The 23405-nt window shown below is 47.7% G+C and overlaps 1 protein-coding gene across 1 annotated transcript; it reads left to right on the top strand.

Annotated features, from left to right (window-relative positions):
* Positions 1-18983: 18983 nt before the first annotated feature.
* RAP2C (RAP2C, member of RAS oncogene family) lies at positions 18984-22859 on the top strand. Its single transcript, XM_053373615.1, has 2 exons — positions 18984-19428; positions 22540-22859. The coding sequence occupies exons 1-2, from the start codon at positions 19156-19158 to the stop codon at positions 22816-22818; spliced, it is 552 nt and encodes a 183-aa protein (XP_053229590.1). The 5' UTR covers positions 18984-19155; the 3' UTR covers positions 22819-22859.
* The last annotated feature ends 546 nt before the right edge of the window (positions 22860-23405 follow it).

The following is a 23405-nucleotide window of genomic DNA, read 5'->3' as shown; positions in this document are numbered from 1 at the left end:
TTGGCTGCAGGAGTTGCCAGAAGAAGGCGTACCAGGCACCACCCAACCATCTTAGGGACTCCACTCTGGATTTGTGTAGGATTCACTCCTTAGTCTTCTCTTCTCCCAAAGATGTCTCACAAGGCATTGAGTATGGATTAAAACACCCATGTTGGAGGAGAGGCTCACAGTGTTGAACTGTGCACCCCATGGCCCAAAGCACTAAGGGCAGCTTTGCACATGACGTAGATGCATGGAAAGAGAACATGCATCTCAGCAAGGTCTTATAAGAAAGGAGGCATTGATCTTTGATAAATTCCAGTATCAAGGAAGTGACATCCTACTGTGGGGGGGGGGAGCAGCTTGATTTCCCCTCTTACATAAGATTCAGGGAGCATGGGGAGAAGAATTGTCCTGTGTTCACACACGTCCCAGGCAAAGCTACTCCTATGCAAAGGCCTTAAGAAGCATATTGATAAAGAGCTAAGTGGGGCAGCCTTAGAAAGTCTCTATTTGTTGCATTGAAGGGGGAAGGGATCTTCTAAAATTGAACTGCTTCAGGATGGGGATGGCAGAACGGCCCAGGGGTGTCATGGCAGGCACCCCAAACAAAACCTTTTGCTAGTGACCTTCACATTCAGAAAGGCACATGCCTCCCCAAAACCAAACAGCCAGCCAACAACACAACAACTGAAACAATGACAACCAAGTGGTCTTTTTCCAAACACACAACAGAGGGAAATTACCTGACACAGAATTTCAAGGTTCCAGATCTTTATTACTGTACACAGATGCTATTTGATAGTGGTGGAAGCCAAATGATTTTTGTTGCCATGGCTCTAGTATCCTAGCAGCTGAGGGGACGACATCGCCATTCATCAAATGATGGCAGGGGTGGGGGGGTCACCACCACCTTTAAATTCACAAACCTCAAGAGGTGCCAAGTTTGCAGCCATAAAATTGTTCACCCAGAGAAATAAAATTCTACCAAAATTCAGAAGCCAATTAAAATCCCAAAACTCAGAAGTAGAAGATTAAAATATTGAGGCCTTGTTGCTGTTTTTTAGAAAGTTAAAATTTCAAGAGTTGCTTTCTTGTGTTCCAAATCAGGTTTTCAGAAACAAACCCCCTGATTTTTCAGACTGAAATTTGAATTCTGACACAAAACAGCCCTTTGGCAGCAGCAGAAATCTGTGAAGGAGGAAACCCCAAAGACTTTCGTCTGATTTCAGTTCGATTTAAACTTCCACACAAGGGAAATGTGAGGTTCTGATCCCCAAACTCCAGATAATGAAAAAGTAACATCCAGAAGAGCATGTACTTATTTTTTGTTTTTATATTATTGGATGTTATGTAAAGTAAGCTATTCAGACATTTTAAAATTATACTGCAAGGAATATATTCAAAGAAGTGGGTTTGATTTTTTTTTTTTTTTTAAGAGGGGAAATGTAGTCAGAGTATAATGGGGTTTAAAAATGACATGCTGCCGGCACTCTTGAGGTATGTGCATGTCTAGATTTTCCTTCCCATAGCTTTCTGTGGGAAGGCATAGCCACTATTCAAACTAGCGGGTGCTGGCTTGAATGCCTGGTGACAGCCTTGCATACACTTAAATGGAAGCGAGCTTTATGGAAACCCATAGAACTGGCTGCCAGCCAAAGCATTTAGGTTCCTCTGTGATGCGGATTCAGATTGTTCTGATATATCCGTAGCAAGCTGGCAACAAGTCACCCCTTCAGCTGCTATCAACAGGGTGTACGCTTTGAATATCTTTTCCTTTTTTGCCACAGTTATATTGCTGTAGTGCTTGTTTGTGCTTTCTAGAGATGTGCATAATGCAACTCATTTTACTATGTTACTTCTATATTGTTATGTTTATTTTATTTTATTTTTTGGATCTTTTAATAAAGTGTATAAAACTCTCTTTATGTTTTTTTATGAACCCATATCAACACATTTAATAAATAGAGGAGTTTACTTTTTAAGTCTCTGGTTGATTAGTTGCAACCTCAGAAAAGTTCTATGATGTGGAGAAATTGTGTTCAAACAAGAACTCAAATTGGTGTTCTAAATCCATGATGCATATGATGGTATACATTTATTATATGGGGGGGGGTGTAATGCCTTCAATATTTTGGAACCTTCAGCTGGTACACCCCTTGAGGCTTGTTGTACAGGAATTACTAACACATGCAAGGCATTTATATTTCAGAATTATTATTTTTTCAAAAAAGAACACCACAACTTTCCAGGACACTGTGTAAGTGGCTTCTCTTATGCACTGAATTTTGGGAAGCTAAATATAGTCACTCCCCCATTCTTAGGAGCAACTGGTAAATGGCTATCCAATTGCTGTTTTTTGCATTTAGCCAAATGCATGTTGAGTGCTCCATAGATGTAAAGACATGTATTCATTTCCAGTGCCGGATAAGGTAAAGGTGTAGGACCCCCAGACAGTTAAGTCCAGTTGAATTTGACTCTGGGGTGTGACACTCATCTCTGGTTTCAGTCCAAGGGAGCCAGCGTTTGTCCACAGACAGCTTTCCAGGTCATGTGGCCAGCATGACTAAACCGTTTCTGGTGCGATGGAACACCGTGACGGAAATCAGAGTCCAAAGAAACGCCGTTTACCTTCCCGCTGCAGCAGTACCTATTTATCTACTTGCACTGACGTGCTTTCGAACTGCTAGGTTGGCAGGAGCTGGGACAGAGCAATGGAAGCTCACCCTGTTGCATGGATTTGAACTACTGAACTTCTGATCGGCAGGCGCAGGAGGCTCAGTGGTTTAGACCACAGCGCCACCCACTTCCCTTAGTGCCAGATTAAACCCTGTAGAGGCCCCTAGGCAGTTGAAATCTCAGGGGGACTGTCACAGATTATCTCCTAATATATTTTTTATTTGATCTTTGAGGATCAATATTATTTTGATCTGTTGTGGTGGCACCCCTAAAAGGTGTGGGGCCCATAAACTGGTGCTTCCACTGCCTATTTGGTAATCTAAATAGGTATACATGAAAAATCACAAAATTTGTGATTGACAGAAGGCCAGCCAATCAGTGCTGCACGCAGCTGCTTATAAACTGGAAAACACATTTCCCCTGAAGTTGGTCTCTGTCAGTCATGTAAACAGAAGCTTGCTGGGGGGGGTGCACACTTACAGGGGTAGCCCTCTAGTTGTTAGGCTCCAGCTCCCATCAGCCCCAGCCAACATGACCAATGGCCAGGTATGGTGGGGGTTGTAGTCCAACCACAGCTGGAGAGACCATGTTGACCACCCTTGTGCTATTATATGAGCCATCTCTCTGGTTTCCTTGACACACCAGTGTTAGCCAGGCCTCAGTCCATTCCATTTAAGAATAGGTCCAAGGGAGCTTATGTCGCTTTCATCTCCTGGTCTCAACATTGAAGATAAGGTTATCACTGTCCATTAGCCATGATGGCTCTGCTCTGCTGCCAAGGCAGCAGTGCTTCTGAATACCAGTTGCTAGAACCCAGTGGCGTGCGGTGAATTTTTTCATAGGGGAACAGTTAGAGCCATCTAGTTTAACTGCCTGCAAGGCAGGAATCTCCACTCGAGCTTCCCTGACAGATGCCTAAAAAACCTCCCAAGGAAGTCCATTCCCCGGCCAGTCAATTTGCCAGTTCCTAGCAGCTTGCAAAGTTTGGCTCTGCTCTTTTTTTAAAAAAAAATGCCCCAGGCAAAAGGGTGGATCCCCCCCACCAGAAAAACCACCATTTTTAACACACACACACCATTTCTTCATCATCTCCCTTTCTATGATTGTGTTGTTGTTGTTGGTTTTTGCATGTTGCTGCTGATCCTTCAGGTTCTGGCAGATTGGGGCTGGGAGGGGGGTATTTTATTAAAACACCACGCTTTCAAACACATTTGCATGCGTGTGCACACACACAGTGGCTGAAGGAGAGGAGGGAGGAAGTGAGATATGAAGGTTGCAGGGATGTTGTCTTCCGACCCCATGGGCACTTCAGGCTTTCCAACTGCTCTTCCTTAAAAAATGAAGGAGAAAGGGCTGCAGTTCTGTTTCAAGCGGCCGCTTCCTTCTCAAGTGTGTGTATTGTACTGCAACCGAGAGAGAGAGAGAGAGAGAGAGAGAGAGAGAGAGAGAGAGAGAGACATGCACACACATACATGGAGCCTGGAGACACTGGCTAAGCAGGTACCCAGAAAGGTATTGCTGGGAACATGAAGGGGACTAGGCTACTCCCACCAATCCATGGACCACACATTACGGCTAGAACCACGGGGGGGGGGCTTTTGTGTGCAGATCCTGTTTACAGCTTTCCCACCATGGGCATCTTTGTGAGAACAGGATGCTGGACTAGGAGGGCCAATGGCCTGACCCACCAGGCTCTTCATATTCATGCAGGGCAGTTGATTTGCTTCTCAGGTTTCCCTGTGCCACTTAAACTTTTTTTTCTTTTTTAAAGGCAACATCCCCAACTTGCAGATCTGGAAGTAATGAGTGTGTTGGGACTTAGGTGATATTGAGATTAGGGAATTTTTAGTTTATGTTTCTAGCTATGCACTTAATTGTGTCCCTGCCAAAGGGGAAACTGTCCTACTTTGTCCTTAAGTATAAAAATTAGATGAGATCAAGTCAAGGTGGGGGCTCCATTAAACCACTGGGATGTTCTGTTTCTCGTTTGCTGAAGCCTATTTTGAACCGACTCTTCAAATCAGGTTAATTGACTGACCTGTTGCTTCAACCCACTTTTCCCAAAGCTTTCTAGCACTGGCTTCTTCATAACCAGGCAGCAAATTAAACAAAAAAAATAACACACACACATACCTACAACCAAGAAGAAGGGGCTCTTTTGAAAACCTGTTTACTTTTCAGTACAGTGGTACCTCAGGTTACAGACGCTTCAGGTTACAGACTCTGCTAACCCAGAAATAGTACCTCGGGTTAGGAACTTTGCTTCAGGATGAGAACAGAAATCGTGCTCCGGCAGCGCGGCGGCAGCAGGAGGCCCCATTAGCTAAAGTGGTGCTTCAGGTTAAGAACAGTTTCAGGTTAAGAACAGACCTCCAGAACGAATTAAGTTCTTAAACCGAGGTACCACTGTAATTGATTCCCACCTTTCTCTGAATAAAACTAAGGAAATGAACAACACAAAACTGCAACACAAGAATGGTGAATAAATTGAATAACTTTTCTTTAGGTTCCAAATATTCGGGGAAGAATATAGAATAGGTAGAAGACAAAAACAGAAATTTGTCACCTTTATACCAGAGTTTACTTTAAAAGGAACATACAGAAAGCTGGCCCTGCCATTGGACAGAATGAGGTGGTTGCCTCAGGCAGCCGATGCTGGGGAGCAGCACCAAAGTGTTAAGAGGGTGTGTGCTGCACACAGCCTGTCCTGTGGCCCCTAAGCCAACACCATTGCTGGTGTTGAACTAACATTCAGCTGCAGCCCAGTTGGCATCTATGGGTGGGATGGGCATAGGGTTAGGACACCATCTTGTCCTTTTCATGCAGCAAAGTGTTTTGGGGTGGCCCTGGTCACATACTCCTCTCTGAAGGGTCTCAACTTAGGACTGTGGAACTTTTGCTTGAATTAACAGTTCCACCTGGAGGTCACCACAGAGGAGACCCTGCTCCACAGCTGAGCCTGCTATAAATGTAGCACGTACCCCTCCAAACATTAGCATTTGGAGAACACGGTTCCCTTGAGGCTCCTGGATGGTTAAAGTGAAGGAAGCAGAGAGTTCGAGTAACTGGCAGTTTTCATACAGAAGGACAGGATTGGGACAGGCACCCTTTAACCCTCTCAGAAACCTACTGGAGTTCAAGTCAACTGCAAAGAGGCACAGCCTGTAGAAGACTCTAAACAATTCATGGGGCTACACCTCTGCAGGCCCATGTTTATCCATAATTCAGGGGTGCAGAACCTGATTCAACTCGAGGGGCACATTCCCTGTCGGGGACCACATGCCAAGGGTGGGTGAGGCCAGAGCATTAAGTGGGTGGAGCAATATATGTAACACTTGCTTTTGTGCAGGTAGGCTACTTTACACACACACTTTTCCATTCCCCAAGCAAAGTAAGAGTCGTTATCGGAGGATGTATCTCAGCCGGGCAAAAGAACCAGGTGCGAAGCAGGGCTAGAGGGCGTGGCCTGGGAAGAGGATGTGGCTGAACATGGGGCCTGTCCTGGGAATAATCTCAAGGGACCTGGTGTCTGGCTTATGTTGCCACCTCATCTGAAATCTCGGATCCACCAGCTGCTTAAAGGTGTGAGCCCCATTTGAGATAAGCAGTGCTCCATGATATTCTGCTGTGGGGATCTCTTGTTGAAAAAGAAACAAAGCATTTTGGAATCTCAGTACAGACAGGAAGAGAGAGAGACTAAAGGGTGCTTTATGGTCTTTAAACCAGCAAAACCAGAGCCTCCCGTAACCCTCATCCGAATAAGGGAGAAACCCCGGCTCTTGCAATATAATGATGCCTGACTACAATTCCTACATCCCAAAACTCGAAGTTTGCTCCCCCAGCAGTTCAGGGGTCGCACTTATCCCTGCTTAAGGTCTTTGTTACAATCGCCTGAGAAAGAGCACTGAGGGATCACCTTGTGTTCTCAATTAATTTACACTTTTCTGCAAATGTCTCCTTGGAAATGAACTCATCTACTGTGGGCTGAAACGTCTGCCCACTCAAAATCCTCCTTGCTAAAATGCTCAGCAGTGTCATCCGTGCCCAAGGCATGACAGACTGCAAAATGGAGGCCCTGACATCCTCTTTCCAGAGCTGCACCTTGCAATATATATTGAGGCACATGCTTGAGGTGTGGGCTTATTGTTTTGCTGCCCTGCCAAATTAAAATGTTGCTATACACTGAGTAGCATTTATTATTAAATGATAGCTGATTCAGTGACAGCTTTCTTATCTTCATTTTCAATACATCCACATTCCTCTCTTCCTTCCTCTGCCCCTAACGCAAGCTACAGTTGGGGAACAAGAAGGGAACTCATGCAGAAACTTCCTTTTCCCAAAACTATTGGAGAAAAACAACATGGAACAGAATGAGATACTCTGCAGGTCTTTTATACATCCTCTTGGACTTTAATCTGATCATAGAATTATAGAATTGAAGAGTTGGAGGGGACCTTGAGGATCATCTAATCCAACCCCCAACCCATATTCCCCCAATGCAGATATGTGCAGCTGTCCCATATGGCGATTGAACCTGCAACCTTGGCATTATCAGCACTATGCTGTTACCAACATGAGCTGTTCAGGTTGAGCAAAACATAGCAGCTTAAATTTGACCATATAGCTGAAATGATTGGCTATGCTTGATGACTATGTTTTACCACCACTGTCATAGGCAGTATGCTTCTGAATAACAGTTGCTGGAAACCTCAAAGAGGAAGAGCACTATCTCAGCCTGGTCCTGCTTGCAGACTCCCACAGGGGTATCTGGTTGGCCACTGGGAAAACAGGGTGTTGCACCAGTTGGGCCTTGGACTGATCAAGCAGGCTTTTCTTAAGTTCTTATCTTTCTATGGCTAGTAACTATCCTCCCACTTACACCTATTTAATCAACATTGAAAGCCCCTTTATTTGAGGGCAGGCAGAAGATAGATGAGGTAGATGAACTGGTAGATCTCTGGGTGCTTTGCAGCAGAACAGCTGCCACCAACCTGGTGCCCTCACAATGTTTTGGATTACAACTCTCATCAGCCTGGACTTGATGAACGATACACAGTTCAACACCCCACACTTATACTGAAAATTTGTGTGAGATGATTTATATCAATATGTGCAAAACATTCTGACTGCATTGGAACGGTCTCCCTCGGGAGGTTGTGGCCTCTCCTTCCTTAGAGGCTTTTAAGCAGAGGTTGGATGGCCATCTGTCATGGATGCTTTAGCTGAGATTCCTGCATTGCAAAGGGATCCCTTGGGTCCCTTCCAATGCTAATATTCTATGATTCTATGAAATAATTATAATAATTTAACTAGAAATACACCTCCCTGTACCAGACTTTTAAATTTTATTGCTCCATTCTGTTTCCACGTGGACTCTTGGGAGTAGTTGGCGCAGGAATACCAAAGAGGGATGTCAAAAATGCCAGAGCTTGTTTTCTCCTGCTCTGAAGGGTAGCACTCAAACCAATGGCTTCAAGTTACAAGAAAGAAGATTCCAACTAAACATCAGGAAGAACTTTCTGACAGTAAGAGCTGTTCAACAGTGGAATGGTCTCCCTTGGAAGGTGGTGGATTCTCCTTCCTTGGAGGTTTTTAAGCAGAAGTTGGGTGGCCATCTGTCATGGATGCTTTGGTTGAGATTCCTGCATTGCAGGGGTTGGACTCAATGACCCTTGGGGTCCCACTCTACAATTCTATGATTCTAGAGTAATCAGTTCTAGTGCTTTATTAAAAGAAAGGTGTAGACCGAGAACAAGTCAACCTGCCAGGTCTCCCAGCCTTTCCAGATGTGGGTCAGACACCACAACAAAGAGGTGGCTTGCCAAGAAAATGGTTATACATTCTTTATGCACAAAGCCGCATACAGCAGTTTACCTAGAACCTCCCTTCACACCTGGCCAGCAAGGCCATAGGTGGCAATTGTCCAAAGCTTCTCGCCTCTCTGGGAGAGTGGCTAGAGTGGCTGGGGAAACCCAGCCAGATGGGCGGGGTATAAATAAATTATTATTATTATTATTATTATTATTATTATTATTATTATTATTATTATTATAGAGCCCAGCATCCCAAGGTCCACAGCATAAAAGCAAGCCAATTAGCATATATCAAAGGGAGTGAATACATAAACATATATGAGGTCAGTCCCACAACTGCCAATTAGTTCTGGGTTATCTTGACAGGGACGTGGGTGGCACTGTGGGTTAAACCACAGAGCCTAGGACGTGCCGATCAGAATGTCAGCGGTTTGATTCCCTGTGACGGGGTGAGCTCCCGTTGCTTGGTCCCAGCTCCTGCCAACCTAGCAGTTGGAAAGCATGTCAAAGTGCAAGTACAGTGGTACCTCGGAATACATACGCTTCAGGTTACAGACTCCGCGAACCCAGAAATAGTACCTCGGGCTAAGAACTTTGCTTCAGGATGAGAACAGAAATTGTTCTCCGGCGGCACGGCGGCAGCAGGAGGTCCCATTAGCTAAAGTGGTGCTTCAGGTTAAGAACAGTTTCAGGTTAAGAACAGACCTCCAGAACAAATTAAGTACTTAACCCGAGGTACCACTGTAGATAAACAGGTACCGCTCCAGTGGGAAGGTAAACGGCGTTTCCGTGCGCTGCTCTGGTTCGCCTGAAGCGGCTTAGTCATGCTCGTCACATGACCCGGAAGCTGTACACCGGCTCCCTCGGCCAGTAAAGCGAGATGAGCGCCGCAACCCCAGAGTCATCTGTGACTGAACCTAATGGTCAGGGGTCCCTTTACTTTACCTATATTAACTGCCAAGATGGCACCTGCAGGCCTTCCAGAGAACATCTTCACCTTTGGTTCAACCAAACAGAAGTGTTTAAATAAAAAATAAACTGCATGAAAAAAATTGCACTTTTCAGTGAGAATTTCCATATTTATCTTTTCTGATCATTCTGTCCGTGCAAACATTCCTACTTGCAAGATGGAACAATCCTAGTTCTCCTTTACCACCACCCTCTGCTGTTCTGGGGGTCCTCCTGACCTTCCAGATCATATTTGGGGCAGGTTTGGGGGATGCACAGAGAGAAGAGAGTGTTGAAAGCTCTGTTGCACTAGTGGTGCCTTTCACTAGTGCACCATGTTTATTTAATTATTAAATTTGCATCATGCCCTATACCTGTATCAGGGCGGTTCACAGGATAAAATCACAATATAAAAGCACAGCATACATAATCAAAATAAAACCAAAAACAGCCCAACACATTTTAAAGGGGCATTAGATGTCAACCAGCCAAAGACCTGGTTAAAGGGGAATGTTTTTGCCTGGCACCTAAAGGTGTATAATGAAAGTGCCAATGAAGGCACCTGCCTAACATCAGTAGGCAGGGAGTTCCAAAGAACAGGTGCTCCCACACTAGAAGATCTGTTTTTAACCAGACCTGGTGTATCCCTTTTTCAACAAGTAAGATAATGGAGGCTCTGGGGCTGCAGAAATGATCCATGCCCCTTAACAATGGTAAAACCAGGGATAGCAGCTGAACAAGGAGACAGGTTATAAAGTTTCAGTGCAAACAATGGGCTTTAAAAGGCACTTAAAGGATTTGGGACCCAGGGCCACTGACACAAAGTTGCATAAAAGGTAAATATACTAATGTATACATACTGATGGAGATTTGGAAGTTAGCAAACCAACTGATTTCTCACCCAAATCACCCTGGTTAATTCTTCAGTTAATTTGCACCCCATCCTAGATAAATCAACTCCTCTTCAGTTCATTTACCCCAATTAAATTTTCAAGAGACCCTGTTCCAAATCAATTCAATTCTGCTTCCATTACCCCTATTCATTACCCCAATTGACTCTAGATAGCTTCTTAAATACATTTATTCCCCTAAATACTTTAGATGGTGATCCAGGTGACACATACCCATTCAATTTTTCCAGAATTCCATGAATCAGATATGGCCCACTCTTTTACCACCACCACCCCAGTTGCTGCTCCTGAGATCTACAAGGGGGCAGGGAGGGGGGCAGAAGTTAGCGAAGGATCTACAGGTCACTGGCTCATTTGCTAGACACCAGCATGAGTTTCCAGTAACAACAATGCAACTATTCCCAGGTCCTACCTAACGTAGGCTAACCAGAAGTGAACTTTCGTGTGAGGAAAGTAATAGCAAAAGGAGAGCCTGCAGGATCAGGCCAGTGGCCCATCCAGTTCAGATTCCTGTTCTCACAGTGGCCAACCAGGTGCCTGTGAGAAACCCACAAGCAGGATTTGAGCCCTCTCAAGAGCCCTCTCTCCTTCTGCAGCTGGTGTTCAGAAGCACTGCTGTCACCAGCCGTGGAGGCAGAGTGTAGATGGCCCTCTCCTCCTTGAAGGTGTCTAATCCTCTTAAAGCCAACTAGGTCGGTGCCCATGACTGCCTGTAGGTTTAACTTGGTTTGGTAGGGAAAACCTATTCCTAAAATCAGGAAATGCTCAGAAGTAACTTGTTATTCATTTATTTTTATTTAATAAAACTTATAAACTGCTTGATTGTAAAAAAGAAAGCAGTTTACAAAAACAAAGTAATGAAATTATCAGTTTTAAAAAGTTAAAAACTATTTAGAAACTTGAAAAATCAATAAGTGAAAAACTATAATCAATGATAAGCCAGATCAAAACATATGTCACTGTTCTACCTGTCTCAGGCTTCTAAATGTTTTTAGCAGGAGGTAAAAAGAGTTCATTTATGGTGCCTGCCTAATGTTAGTTAGGCACCTCTCCATAGAGCAAGTCTTTGAGGATCCTGCCATTTTCCATTATGTGCTCATGACCAAGCCAGCATAGACATCGCTTGAGACTGCAAACATGATGGGAATGTGGGCTTAGGAGCACACATCTTTGTTTGAGACTCTGCCCTGCCATGATGCCCAAAATCTTCCTGACACAGTACATGTGGAAGGCATTGAGACATGTCTCCTGGTGGATGTAAATTGCCCATGACTCACTTCCCTAAAGCATTGTGCTCAACATGCAAGAGCTGTAGGCCTTCATCTTGGTATTGGACATTAGCATCACATTCTCCCCAGACCCTGGGGAGAGGCAAGTTATTGCCACAGCTGCCTTGCCAATATGCTTGTCCAGCTCAGCATCAATGGAGAGGCTGCTGCTTATGGTGGAACAATGCTAACAGGCATGAAAATCATTAATTGATTTCAGCAAGGCATTTGACAAGGTGCCCCATGATATTATTGTAAAGAAGCTGGTAAAATGCGGTCTTGACTATGCTACCACTCAGTGGATTTGTAACTGGCTGACTGACCGAACCCAAAGGGTGCTCATCAATGGTTCCTCTTCATCCTGGAGAAGAGTGACTAGTGGGGTGCCACAGGGTTCTGTCTTGGGCCCGGTCTTATTCAACATCTTTATCAACGACTTGGATGATGGACTCAAGGGCATCCTGATCAAATTTGCAGATGACACCAAACTGGGAGGGGTGGCTAACACCCCAGAGGACAGGATCACACTTCAAAACGACCTTGACAGATTGGAGAACTGGGCCAAAACAAACAAGATGAATTTTAACAGGGAAAAATGTAAAGTATTGCACTTGGGCAAAAAAAATGAGAGGCACAAATACAAGATGGGTGACACCTGGCTTGAGAGCAGTACATGTGAAAAGGATCTAGGAGTCTTGGTTGACCACAAACTTGACATGAGCCAACAGTGTGACGCGGCAGCTAAAAAAGCCAATGCAATTCTGGGCTGCATCAATAGGAGTATAGCATCTAGATCAAGGGAAGTAATAGTGCCACTGTATTCTGCTCTGGTCAGACCTCACCTGGAGTACTGTGTCCAGTTCTGGGCGCCACAGTTCAAGAAGGACACTGACAAACTGGAATGTGTCCAGAGGAGGGCAACCAAAATGGTCAAAGGCCTGGAAACGATGCCTTATGAGGAACGGCTAAGGGAGCTGGGCATGTTTAGCCTGGAGAAGAGGAGGTTAAGGGGTGAAATGATAGCCATGTTCAAATATATAAAAGGATGTCACACAGAGGAGGGAGAAAGGTTGTTTTCTGCTGCTCCAGAGAAGCGGACACGGAGCAATGGATCCAAACTGCAGGAAAGAAGATTCCACCTAAACATTAGGAAGAACTTCCTGACAGTAAGAGCTGTTCGACAGTGGAATTTGCTGCCAAGGAGTGTGGTGGAGTCTCCTTCTTTGGCGGTCTTTAAGCAGAGGCTTGACAACCATATGTCAGGAGTGCTCTGATGGTATTTCCTGCTTGGCAGGAACTCGATGGCCTGCTTGGCAGGACTCGATGGCCCTTGTGGTCTCTTCCAACTCTATGATTCTATGATTCTATGAAATGGTCTGTCATGACAATTTCCAAGTGGTCCATAGTGGGGGCAGGAAGGTGTTGGAGAACTACTGCTTTAGATAAATTGGCAGATCATATGATTCAAGTATCAGACCATGTTCTATGTACAGAGCTAACACTGACCAGGGCCAATAACTGGTATGATTAGTGAATGTGCCAGCCTTACTCAACTTGGTGGCCCTCAGATGTTTTGGAGTACAGTTCCCATCAGCCCCTGCCAGTACAGCCATGCTCTTATCATCCCCAATGTCACAGTGCCATGATGACTGGGTTTGGTGGAAGGCATAGTCCAAGACACTTGGAGGGTACCAGACTGGGGAAGGCTAGGGTGTTAGGGAAAATATCAGGGTGGTTCCTCAATACCGATGGCCAATCAATACCAGACACAAGTCAGATCAATTAACAGGCACTTATTTAGCACTGCAATGGACTCCACTTAACCCACCCACCCTTAGGCAAAGAGGAAGGTGCCAGGTAAAAGAAACAGCAATATTTATACCTTTAGTATTCCTAAATAACAGCTTTTTTCCCCAGCTAAGCCATGTGGCATAACAAAGTTCTTCTTCCTCCTCCAACAGTTTCTCTTGCCTTCATGCTGCTTTTTCCTTCTCTCCTGGTTCCCTTACAAACACAATTTCATAGCTGTCAAGTGTCCCTTATTTGAAGGGACAGTCCCTTATTCCAGCGCCATGTCCCGCTGCTGTCCCTTATTGATGGATGTCCCTTAAATGCCCCTTAAATGATGTCCCTTAAATTTCAAAGGAAGCAGCTCCTTTCCCTCCCTCCCTGCCGGCCAGGGAGGAGGGAGGCTCCAACTGTGTTGCTTGGCTGTGTTGCTCACCCAATAAGAAGTCTAAGAACGACTGGGGGGTGGAGCTTGCATGCCTTGTGTGTGGCTAGTTAATGCAAGCTGAGGGGTTTTTTGAATGCTGGACGCTATTTTGTTGCACGTGCTGCTGCAAACTTTGCAGTGCAAAGCCAGGCCGGGGAGCCATCTTAAGTTGAGGCTGCTTAGGCCTTGTGGTGCATGTGATTCAGATTCTATTCAGTTGAACCTCTGATTACAAAGTTGGTTAGACAGTGTTCTCAAAGCTACCAGCATGAGTTTGACCAGACTGCAGGAGCACAGGAAGACTGGAGTGCCTGGAACAGGTGAGGCTGCAGGTCTCTTATTTTGGCTGCTGGTCCCTTATTTTCAAATCTGTAAGTTGATAGCTATGCAATTTGCTCAACCCTTCTCACACACATTTCAATTTTCATTGTATAATTTCAATAATTTCCCCAACAAGCGCATGTCATCAGAGAGGCACATTGTGTTCTTTAGTCCAAGGTGCACCCCTACAGAACAGATGGTTTTTGAAAAATGCATTTGCAATCTGGACTGGAAGATTATAGGTTTTATTTAATCATTCATTCAACATATTATTATTTTCAACCCACCCTTCATCTACAGAGATACCAGGGCGGGGTGCAGAACATAAAGCAGAAACAACCGATCCAATTATAAAGTAAAGTACAAGGCAGCACTGAAGAGAGAGCTGCAGCTCAAGATAGGAAAAGTGGTGGTAAGGGAATACCTAGCAACTTTAAATGAATTCAAATCTCCAGGGCCTGATGAGCTGCACCTAAGGGTACTCAAGGAGCTTGAGGATGTAATCTCAGAGCCTCAGTCTAATATTAGAGGATTATTGGAGAACAGGTGAGGTCCCTGCAGATTAAAGGCAGGCAAATGTTCCTGCATTCAAAGGGGGAAGGGAGAAGACCCAGGTGCAATGGGCCAAAGGATCTGGTTGTTAGCTAAAAGGTTAGCCGTTTAAGACCACCCAGGGACTATTTAGGGCATGATTCCAATATTGCAGGAGGTTGAACCAGATGGTCCTTGGGGTTCCTCCCAACTCTACAGATTCTAAGGCATTCTAAAATGCGCAATCAAATGAAGCTGATGAAAACAGAAGACCATCATCAGCTGCCAAAACGTCAAATTTATGGGCAAACAAGGCTTAGCCTGGTGCCAAAATGGCAACAATGGTGCCAGTCATACTAGTAAAACAGGTAGGGAACCTCAGTGTCCTTATCTGACCCTCAGGATTCTCCCCAGGACACAACTGTCACTGATCCTTGAGTGTGCTTGGTGGGCCAGGCTATGTCTTTGGACTCTTAACCGTGCTTCTTGGTTGCCTGGATAGACGGTAGAGAGCATTTGTGTGTGTGATGAAACTAGCCTACCATATCAAATGTACATTTCTTGCTCCACCCACTTTTGCCTCTAACCCCACCCACCACTAGTGTGTGGCCCTTGAAAGGCTGCCCAGAAGGGAATGTGGCCTTCAAGCTGAGAAAAAATTCCCACCCATGCTGAAGAAGGAATCTGTCCTGTAGACAGGGTGCCACCACAGAGAAGACTCCATTCTCCGCTCACTCCCCACCCCCAAGCCTTTTGGACCAATGGCCTTCAAGGTACCTTAGAGCAATAGGCTTCTAGCTTTTCAGACTTGGGACTCACTTTTTGCCCAAACCAGCTTTTGAGGATCTTGAGATACCACTGTATCCTGTTTTTATGCTTTCATTATAACACCATTTGTTATATTTTTATTCTTTTGTTTTAATGTTATGATGAACAAAAATTTTTAAAGGAACACTGAAAGAGGCAAAGATGGGTGCTATGTGGCACATATTGAAATGTCCCTCTGGTGCTCTAAGAGTGGGAGGGGAGCACTTTCTTCATTATCAGCACCCAGTCATGAGACAGGATGAAGGCCCAGGCTCAGGGAATGAACTTTGGGCATGATTTTGATAGTTGCTATTATGTCCCAAAGACCGTTTGTCTACCTTCCCCAGCCATCTGTTGGCAGAGCAATCTCCACCATTAGGCAGAGTGAAGCATTTGCTTCAGGTAGCAGGGGCTTAAAGTTTGCCTGGGCCCCTGCCAGGTGGCAGGGAAAGGGCTTGAATCTCCAGATTGCGAGAGGGATAGTAGTAGTAATAGTAGTAATTGAGAAGACTGTGCATGCAGCTTGCAAGTTTAAGCCCAACAGGAGCTGGCTGCAATACATAGACACTTGAGGGTTTGCCCTCCTCTGTTCCCCTCTGCCAGTTAGGGTCGACCTCCAGGGACCGCCTCCAAGACATTACCAGGGGCCACTGCTGGATCTCAGGTTTAAGCCCTGGAATCTCAGGCTCTGGGACGCTTCTGACCTGGAAAACCTACAGGGGCAGCAGCTGCTCTCCATTACACCCTTGAGTCTCTTAACCTGCCCTCAGGTATCCTGTGGGATTTTGTTCTGTTTGCAGAGTTGGAGTAAGATTCAGTTGCCAGTCCAGTGGAACAATAGTGGTTCAGCATCTCTGCCTTTGCCTCTCTATTGAGAGATGAAAAGTTGGCCAGCTTTGGTGGCAGAGTGTGGGTAGTGTTTTATGAGTAATTCTATTGTTCCCATCTCTTGCTGGTAAAACCTTTTCCTTTTCCATTATCTGTTGGGTGTTCTGTTTATGAACTCTGATTGATGGCAAACCAAGTGAAACAAACATTAAGGCATTGTGAGGTGTTTCAGATTTAGCTTGATATGACACATCTTGCAGCCCTGAAAGGTCCACTGGTGCAAAGGTGTGGCATTGTGTGACGCACACTGAGTCACAGGGACAATTTTTCACAAGTGCAAAATATCTATGCCCTTAAATGCCTACTTCTCTAAAGCAAAGGGGAGGGGGATTGTTGATGTTTTTGATATATTTATTGTATCCCTAATCTTAAAATGTTTATGGAAATGGTTTGATTTGATGGTTCGCTTTTTGTTTCATTTATTTAAGCTTACATTTGCTGCTTTTGTATTTATTTAATGTTTTTCACGCCGCAAGCCACCTTGAGTATGGTGTTAACTATGGAAAGTATATGTATGTGTCAGAGGCTCAGGAGCAGAAGAGCAGGGGAGAGAGCAGATAGAGAGCGGAGGAGAGGAATCAGAGGGGAGCGTAGGGGAATATGACAGTGGACCGAGAGATTCCATGAGCTTCTCCAGCGAATCAGAAGATTCCCAGGAGAGGGCGCCTATGGTAAGGGCGAGGCGAATCCCAGAGGGGACGATCCATAAACAAGGAACCAGAGGGGAGTCCCAAAGGAGTAGCGGAGGAGTAGGGCCAGTTTCCCCACCAGAGCACAGTGGGGGGGAAGAGTCACGTGAGTCAGGACCATCTTCTCCTCCATCGGGGAGTGGGGAGAAGGAGGGAAGGCCAGGTCCAGCTAGCCTCCCCGAAAGGGGGAGCAGTGACACAAGTGTAACGGTCAGAAGGAAAGTGGGAGGCTGCGCGCGCGCGCCAAGTTCAAATGTGGAGGAGCGCGGGACAGCAGAAAACCCGGATTGGGAGCCAGGTCCTAAAGCCCGAAAGAGGGGGGGGGAGGAGTCGGGAGAATCAGCGTCAGAAGAATCTCGGAGGGCAGAGACTCCGACTAGCAGAAGGACCCAGAGAAAGAAGGAACAGAGGAAAAGGTGGAGTAAAGCTAGAATCTTAAGCTGGTGTCAGGGGGGCGGAGATTCAGATGGGACTTCTACGGTCTGACGGATAGATGTAGCGTTGCGCGCTGCACGTCTGGAAATGAGACTGAACTTCAATAAAGACTTTTAAACTTGAGCAAGAAGCAGCGTTGGTCTTGTGTGAGCTGGGACCTTGGGCAGCGCTGACAGTATGTATGTATGTATGTATGTATGTATGCATTATGTATGTATGTAAAGGGACCCCTAATCGTTCAGTTCAGTCGCGGATGACTCTGGGGCTGCGGTGCCCACCTCGCTGTACAGCTTTTCCTAGGCTCTGAGGCTTAACCCACAGCGCCCCCCGCGCCCCCCGCATGCATGGCTATCTTTTACAGCAGCGAGGTTACAGTCTTCGCGGCGGGATTTCAAAAAGAGCGAGCGCTGCGTCTCGGAAGGACCCCTCGTGGTGGGCGAGGGGCTGCGCTTAAGCCCTGCAGGTTCGAATCCCGGCTCGGCCACGGAGCCCCTCGGGGCCTCTCGGACTCCCTGGCGGGGCTGTTGGGGGGACGCGCGCCCCCTTGAGCTCCTCGGAGGAAAGGCGGCAGCGAGGCCAGGCAGCGAGAAGGTCTCTATGAGCGACGAGCTCCTCTCCCGCCCGCGTTGCCATGGAAACCTCAGCGCCTCAGAGCGGAAGTGGCGACACCGACAAGGTCTGGACTGGAGGCAGCCGGAAATGACGTCGTTGTCGGCGCCCGCCTGCCTCGGGAGACAGAACCAGAAACGTCAATGAGCCGCATGGTGAAGGCGGGTGGATAGAGCAGCGGAAGTGCGTTTCGCACGCCGGAAGTGAGGCCTCGCTCTTCCTGCGCCGGCGCAGATGTCGCTAATAGCGCATGCGCCCTGGTGCCGTAACCGTTTCCTTTCCCTCCGCCCGCCCGGTGTCGCGGCATCGACTGTCCCTTCCGCTCCCTCCCGGAAGCCGTGTGAGCGGTACTGCTGCGTAAGCCTTCCGGGCAGGCGGGCGGTTCCCCACCCCTGAGCAGAGCGCGGCGGCCGGCCATGGCTCAGTGAGGCGGCGGCGGCCGGGGCTTGGCGCAGGTGAGGGGGCGGCGAGGGGCCGGGCTGGAAGGCTTGGCGGGCCGGCGAGGGCATCTCTGAGCCGCCCCTCGCGGGCTCTTTTCTCTGCTCCTCCCCGTAGGCAGGACGGAGCAGGCGGCGGAGGCAGGAGGAGAAGCCGCCGCCGCCGCCTCACGGGCGCGCGCACCCCGCGATCCCGCGCGGCCTTGAGCCCCCTCGCCCCGCCCCTCCCCCCAGGGCAGAAGCCCCTTGCGAGGGACCCGATCTCAGGCGCAGGCTTCCCTCTTCCTCCTCTTCTCTCTCAGGAAAGCCAAGCCCACCTTCTCCTTGGCGCGCCGCGGCTTCAACCCCGCCCCCCCGGAATAAAATTCCTCCTCTGGGCAAAGGCAGCTGCGAGCCCCCCTGGAAAAGGTGGGGGAGAAGCCACCGGGGCGTCCAGCCCTATGAGGATTCCCCACTCGGCTTTCCCCGATTCCTCTCGGGGGGCGTGCCAGCCCCCTGACTCGGCATTCCTCTGCCCCAGCTGCTCCTCCTCCTCCTCGTCCTCCTCTGCGCCCACCTGCCCGCCAGCTGCTCCCCGGCTCGCGGCCTCCCTGTTTTATGCTGTGCAGGGGGATCGCCAGCGCCCATGAGGGAGTACAAAGTCGTGGTTTTAGGGAGTGGGGGGGTGGGCAAGTCGGCTTTGACCGTGCAGTTTGTCACCGGGACGTTCATTGAGAAGTACGACCCCACCATCGAAGACTTCTACCGCAAGGAGATTGAAGTGGACTGCTCCCCATCCGTACTTGAAATCTTGGATACCGCAGGGACGGAACAGTTTGCTTCCATGCGTGATCTCTACATTAAAAATGGCCAAGGCTTCATCCTAGTTTACAGTTTGGTGAACCAACAATCTTTCCAGGTAAGAAATACTGTTTCATCTATGCTTCCTGCCCCCTCCCCCGGGACTTTTTGTGCGTACCCCTCTCCCCAAAAATCTCAAGCAACTGAAAATATATTTCTCTGTTAGGAGTGCAACTAGACTTTAAGAAGCTGTTATCCACAATCACAGTTTGGCAGCACTGTGGTTTTTTGTTGTTGTTGTTTAGTTGTTTAGTCGTGTCCGACTCTTCGTGACCCCATGGACCAGAGCACGCCAGGCACTCCTGTCTTCCACTGCCTCCCGCACTTTGGTCAAACTCATCCTGGTAGCTTTGAGAACACTGTCCAACCATCTCATCCTCTTCTCCTTGTGCCCTCCATCTTTCCTAACATCAGGGTCTTTTCCAGGAAGTCTTCTCTTCTCATGAGGTGGCCACAGTATTGGAGCCTCAGCTTCAGGATCTGGCCTTCCAATGAGCACTCAGGGCTGATTTCCTTCAGAATGGATAGGTCTGATCTTCTTGCAGTCCATGGGATTCTCAAGAATCTCCTCCAGAACCATAATTCAAAAGCATCCATTCTTCGACGATCAGCCTTCTGTATGGTCCAGCTCTCACTTCCATACATCACTACTGGGAAAACCATAGCTGTGGTTTTAGCTAAAAACACCAAACAGTGTTTTTAGCTGAACATTATTTACCAAAACATACACAAAAGTTTTTGAATATCTATTCATATAACTTGTCTTCTTAAAAATCTGACCACACTTTGTTACAGAAGACAGTTTGGGTCAGAAGGAATGACTGCAGATACCGATTGCTAAAAGCTATTGACATATTGTGAGTTGTGTCAGGATAAGTCAGATGCTTTGTTGCTGAGTTTTGAAAGAGTGAAAATAGTTTTTGTATTGGTGGTGGCTTACCGTATTTTTCGCACTACCTAGGACGCACCGGTCCATAGGACGCACCTAGATTTGGGGGGGGGGAAATAAAGGGGGGAAATTTATTTCCCCCCCCCCCCGCGCCAGGCTGGGGCGGGGGAAGCCTGAGCTTCCCCCTCCCCCAGAACGGGACCCAGAGCCATGCCGAAGCTGCGCGCAGCTTTGGCATCGCTCTGGGAGCTTGCGGGGCTGGGGGAGGAGGAAGCCCTCCGCCAGCCTCCAAACCATGTCGGGAGACAGCGGGATGGCGCGCTGTGCCTCTCCCGCTGTCCCCCGAATTTGCGGGGCTGGCGACGGGGAGGAGCAGGCTTCTCCCCCCCGCCAGCCTTCTAGCCAAGTCGGGGGACAGCGGGAAGGGCGCGCTGCGCCTCTCCCGCTGTCTCCCGAGTTTGCGGGGCTGGCGACGGGGAGGAGCAGGCTTCTCCCCCCCCCGCCAGCCTTCTAGCCAAGTCGGGGGACAGCGGGAAGGGCGGGCTGCGCCTCTCCCGCTGTCTCCCGAGTTTGCCGGGCTGGCGACGGGGAGCAGCAGGCTTCTCCCCGTCGCCAGCCTTCTAGCCAAGTCGGGGGACAGCGGGAAGAGCGCGCTGCGCCTCTCCTGCTGTCTCCCGAGTTTGCGGGGCTGGCGACGGGGAGGAGCAGGCTTCTCCTCCCCGCCAGCCTTCTAGCCAAGTCGGGGGACAGCGGGAAGGGCGCGCTGCGCCTCTCCCGCTGTCTCCCGAGTTTGCGGGGCTGGCGACGGGGAGGAGCAGGCTTCTCCCCCCCGCCAGCCTTCTAGCCAAGTCGGGGGACAGCAGGATGGTGGCGTTCTGCCTCCCCGCTGTCCCCCGAGCTTGTGGGGCTGGCGGTGGGGCTCTCCTGAAGCCTGGAGAGCTAGAGGGGTCGGTGCGCACCGACCCCTCTCGCTCTCCAGGCTTCAGCGAAAGCCTGCATTCGCCCCATAGGACGCACACACATTTCCCCTTCATTTTTGGAGGGGGAAAAGTGCGTCCTATAGGGCGAAAAATACGGTAGGTAACGTAGCAGTCTTCAAATATGCTCAGTTCACAACCATAAAACAATTTGGTCTTGGCCAGTTGAGCTCTTAACTGCTTGAGTTCACAATAATAATTTTTTTTGGGGGGGGGGGAGTCTGAGCATGCTATTGAAACCTTCATGTCTGAAGTCCAAGCATGCAGAGCTGCAATTGGGCATCTTAATAGTGATTCCTGTAACCTGGAGTGGAAAGGAATGCATGGGAAGGATTAGAAGCTGGCCCTCCCTAAGAGCTGTGCAAAGACTCCTTCCTGGCACCAGCTAACTTGCTGAGTTGGGTGGACTCCAGCTTCTTGGCAGACTCTATTACACCCACGCAGAGAGTGGAGTATATCCGTGGTGGATGCATAGCTAGATAAATGCTTATCTTGATTCCAGGCTTCTTTCCTTGGCATTTCTTTTCTATTGGACTTTGCTGCCTCTCTTCTCTGCTCATGATATCTTGCATGTTCTAGCAGAAAGACAACTTAATAACCCCTCAAGACCTCAAGCCTCTATTGAATCCTCAAGTGGGGCAGTGGGACCCGCTTGCACTGGGTGTGTGTGTCTTTTTTTAGCACTCCTAATCAAAAGGAAGTAGGCGTGAGTCTTCCCATGCAATTGCATTAATAATTGTAGCTTTCAATACTTAATTATTTCTGTACCTTAGAAGTGTGCAAGATCCCATAGATCCCGAGTGACTTATTTATAGTCACACTCTCCCCATGCTCCAGTGGAGGCTTGCAAAACAACTTGTGAGCACCCTCCCCACATGGGTTGCCAGGTGTCGTGACAGACCCCTTGTTCTTACAGACTCAGAGACTTGGAAGGCTTGTCAAGCCTCTGACATGCTGCCATCTGCCTATCTGTCTTCTTTGTTCTCATGTGTCTCTTGCACCTGTGTTGTACAGTTTTTGACAAGGACCTTTCTTCATACAAAAATATATACAAATGGGTTTTTTAAAAGCAAAATAACATACTTGAAGGCATAGCACAAATCCCTTCCCTGAACCTGCCATTCCCACAGGGATATTTCTGCCCCCTAAATGAAAACTGTCACTTCATGCCCTCTCAGTGGAGCCAGATCTGCTTTCTGGCATGTAGGCTAAATCGCTTAACATTTGGTCACAGTTGCACTGGTTTGCTGTCTGAGCACTGCTGCAGCCATGAGGGTTTCAATGGCTTCCTTTTCTTCTTCAGGACATCAAGCCAATGAGGGACCAAATTGTCCGTGTAAAGAGATACGAGAAGGTTCCTCTCATCCTGGTGGGGAATAAAGTGGATCTGGAGTCGGAAAGGGAGGTTTTGTCGGCGGAAGGTCGCGCTCTGGCCCAGGAGTGGGGCTGCCCATTCATGGAGACATCTGCCAAGAGCAAGACCATGGTGGATGAACTCTTTGCAGAGATCGTGAGGCAAATGAACTATGCATCCCTGCCTGAAAAGCAAGACCAGTGTTGTACAACTTGTATTGTCCAGTGAAAAAGAGAAAGCAGAACCTCAATCATGGCCATACCAAGCAGGTTGGTGGAATCTCCATGGATAGCAGAATACCACTCAAGGGTAGGAGGGAGCTGTTAGGCTCAAGGTGGACTACAGTGTCTTCTATTATTATTATTATTATTATTATTATTATTATTATTATTATTATTATTATACAAACTGGGCAGTAGCATTGTTTTTGCAGCAACCCTGTGATTGAGAAGTGAGGAGTGGCAGTTCATTTGACAGTGTAGGGAGCTTGTCCTATGCTGTCCAGTCATATTGGTTCCTGGGCCAGGATTCAGACTTGTGCTTCCCAAGGAAGCACTTGACTCCACTGGATCTCTCAGAAACGCACTTTGTTCAGTTTCTTGCCAGCCTACATTGCCATGGCAGGTGGCTTCTGCTGGACATCTGACCAATGTCTTGTGGTTTGCTGCCGCCCTGAATTTTTTGCTTTGGCAATGGGTTTGACTAGCTTTCCTTTGGAGATCCCTGCTATTGTTCTCAGTTGCCTTACATTGCATCAGGCTGTTGGTTCACCTAGCCCAGCATGGTCTATAGCAATTGCTGATGACTCCCCATAG

The sequence above is a fragment of the Podarcis raffonei genome, chromosome Z (genome assembly GCF_027172205.1).
Source record: "Podarcis raffonei isolate rPodRaf1 chromosome Z, rPodRaf1.pri, whole genome shotgun sequence".
NCBI lineage: Eukaryota > Metazoa > Chordata > Lepidosauria > Squamata > Lacertidae > Podarcis > Podarcis raffonei.
Note: the sequence above shows the minus strand (reverse complement) of the source record. Positions and strands in the feature narration are given on the sequence as shown.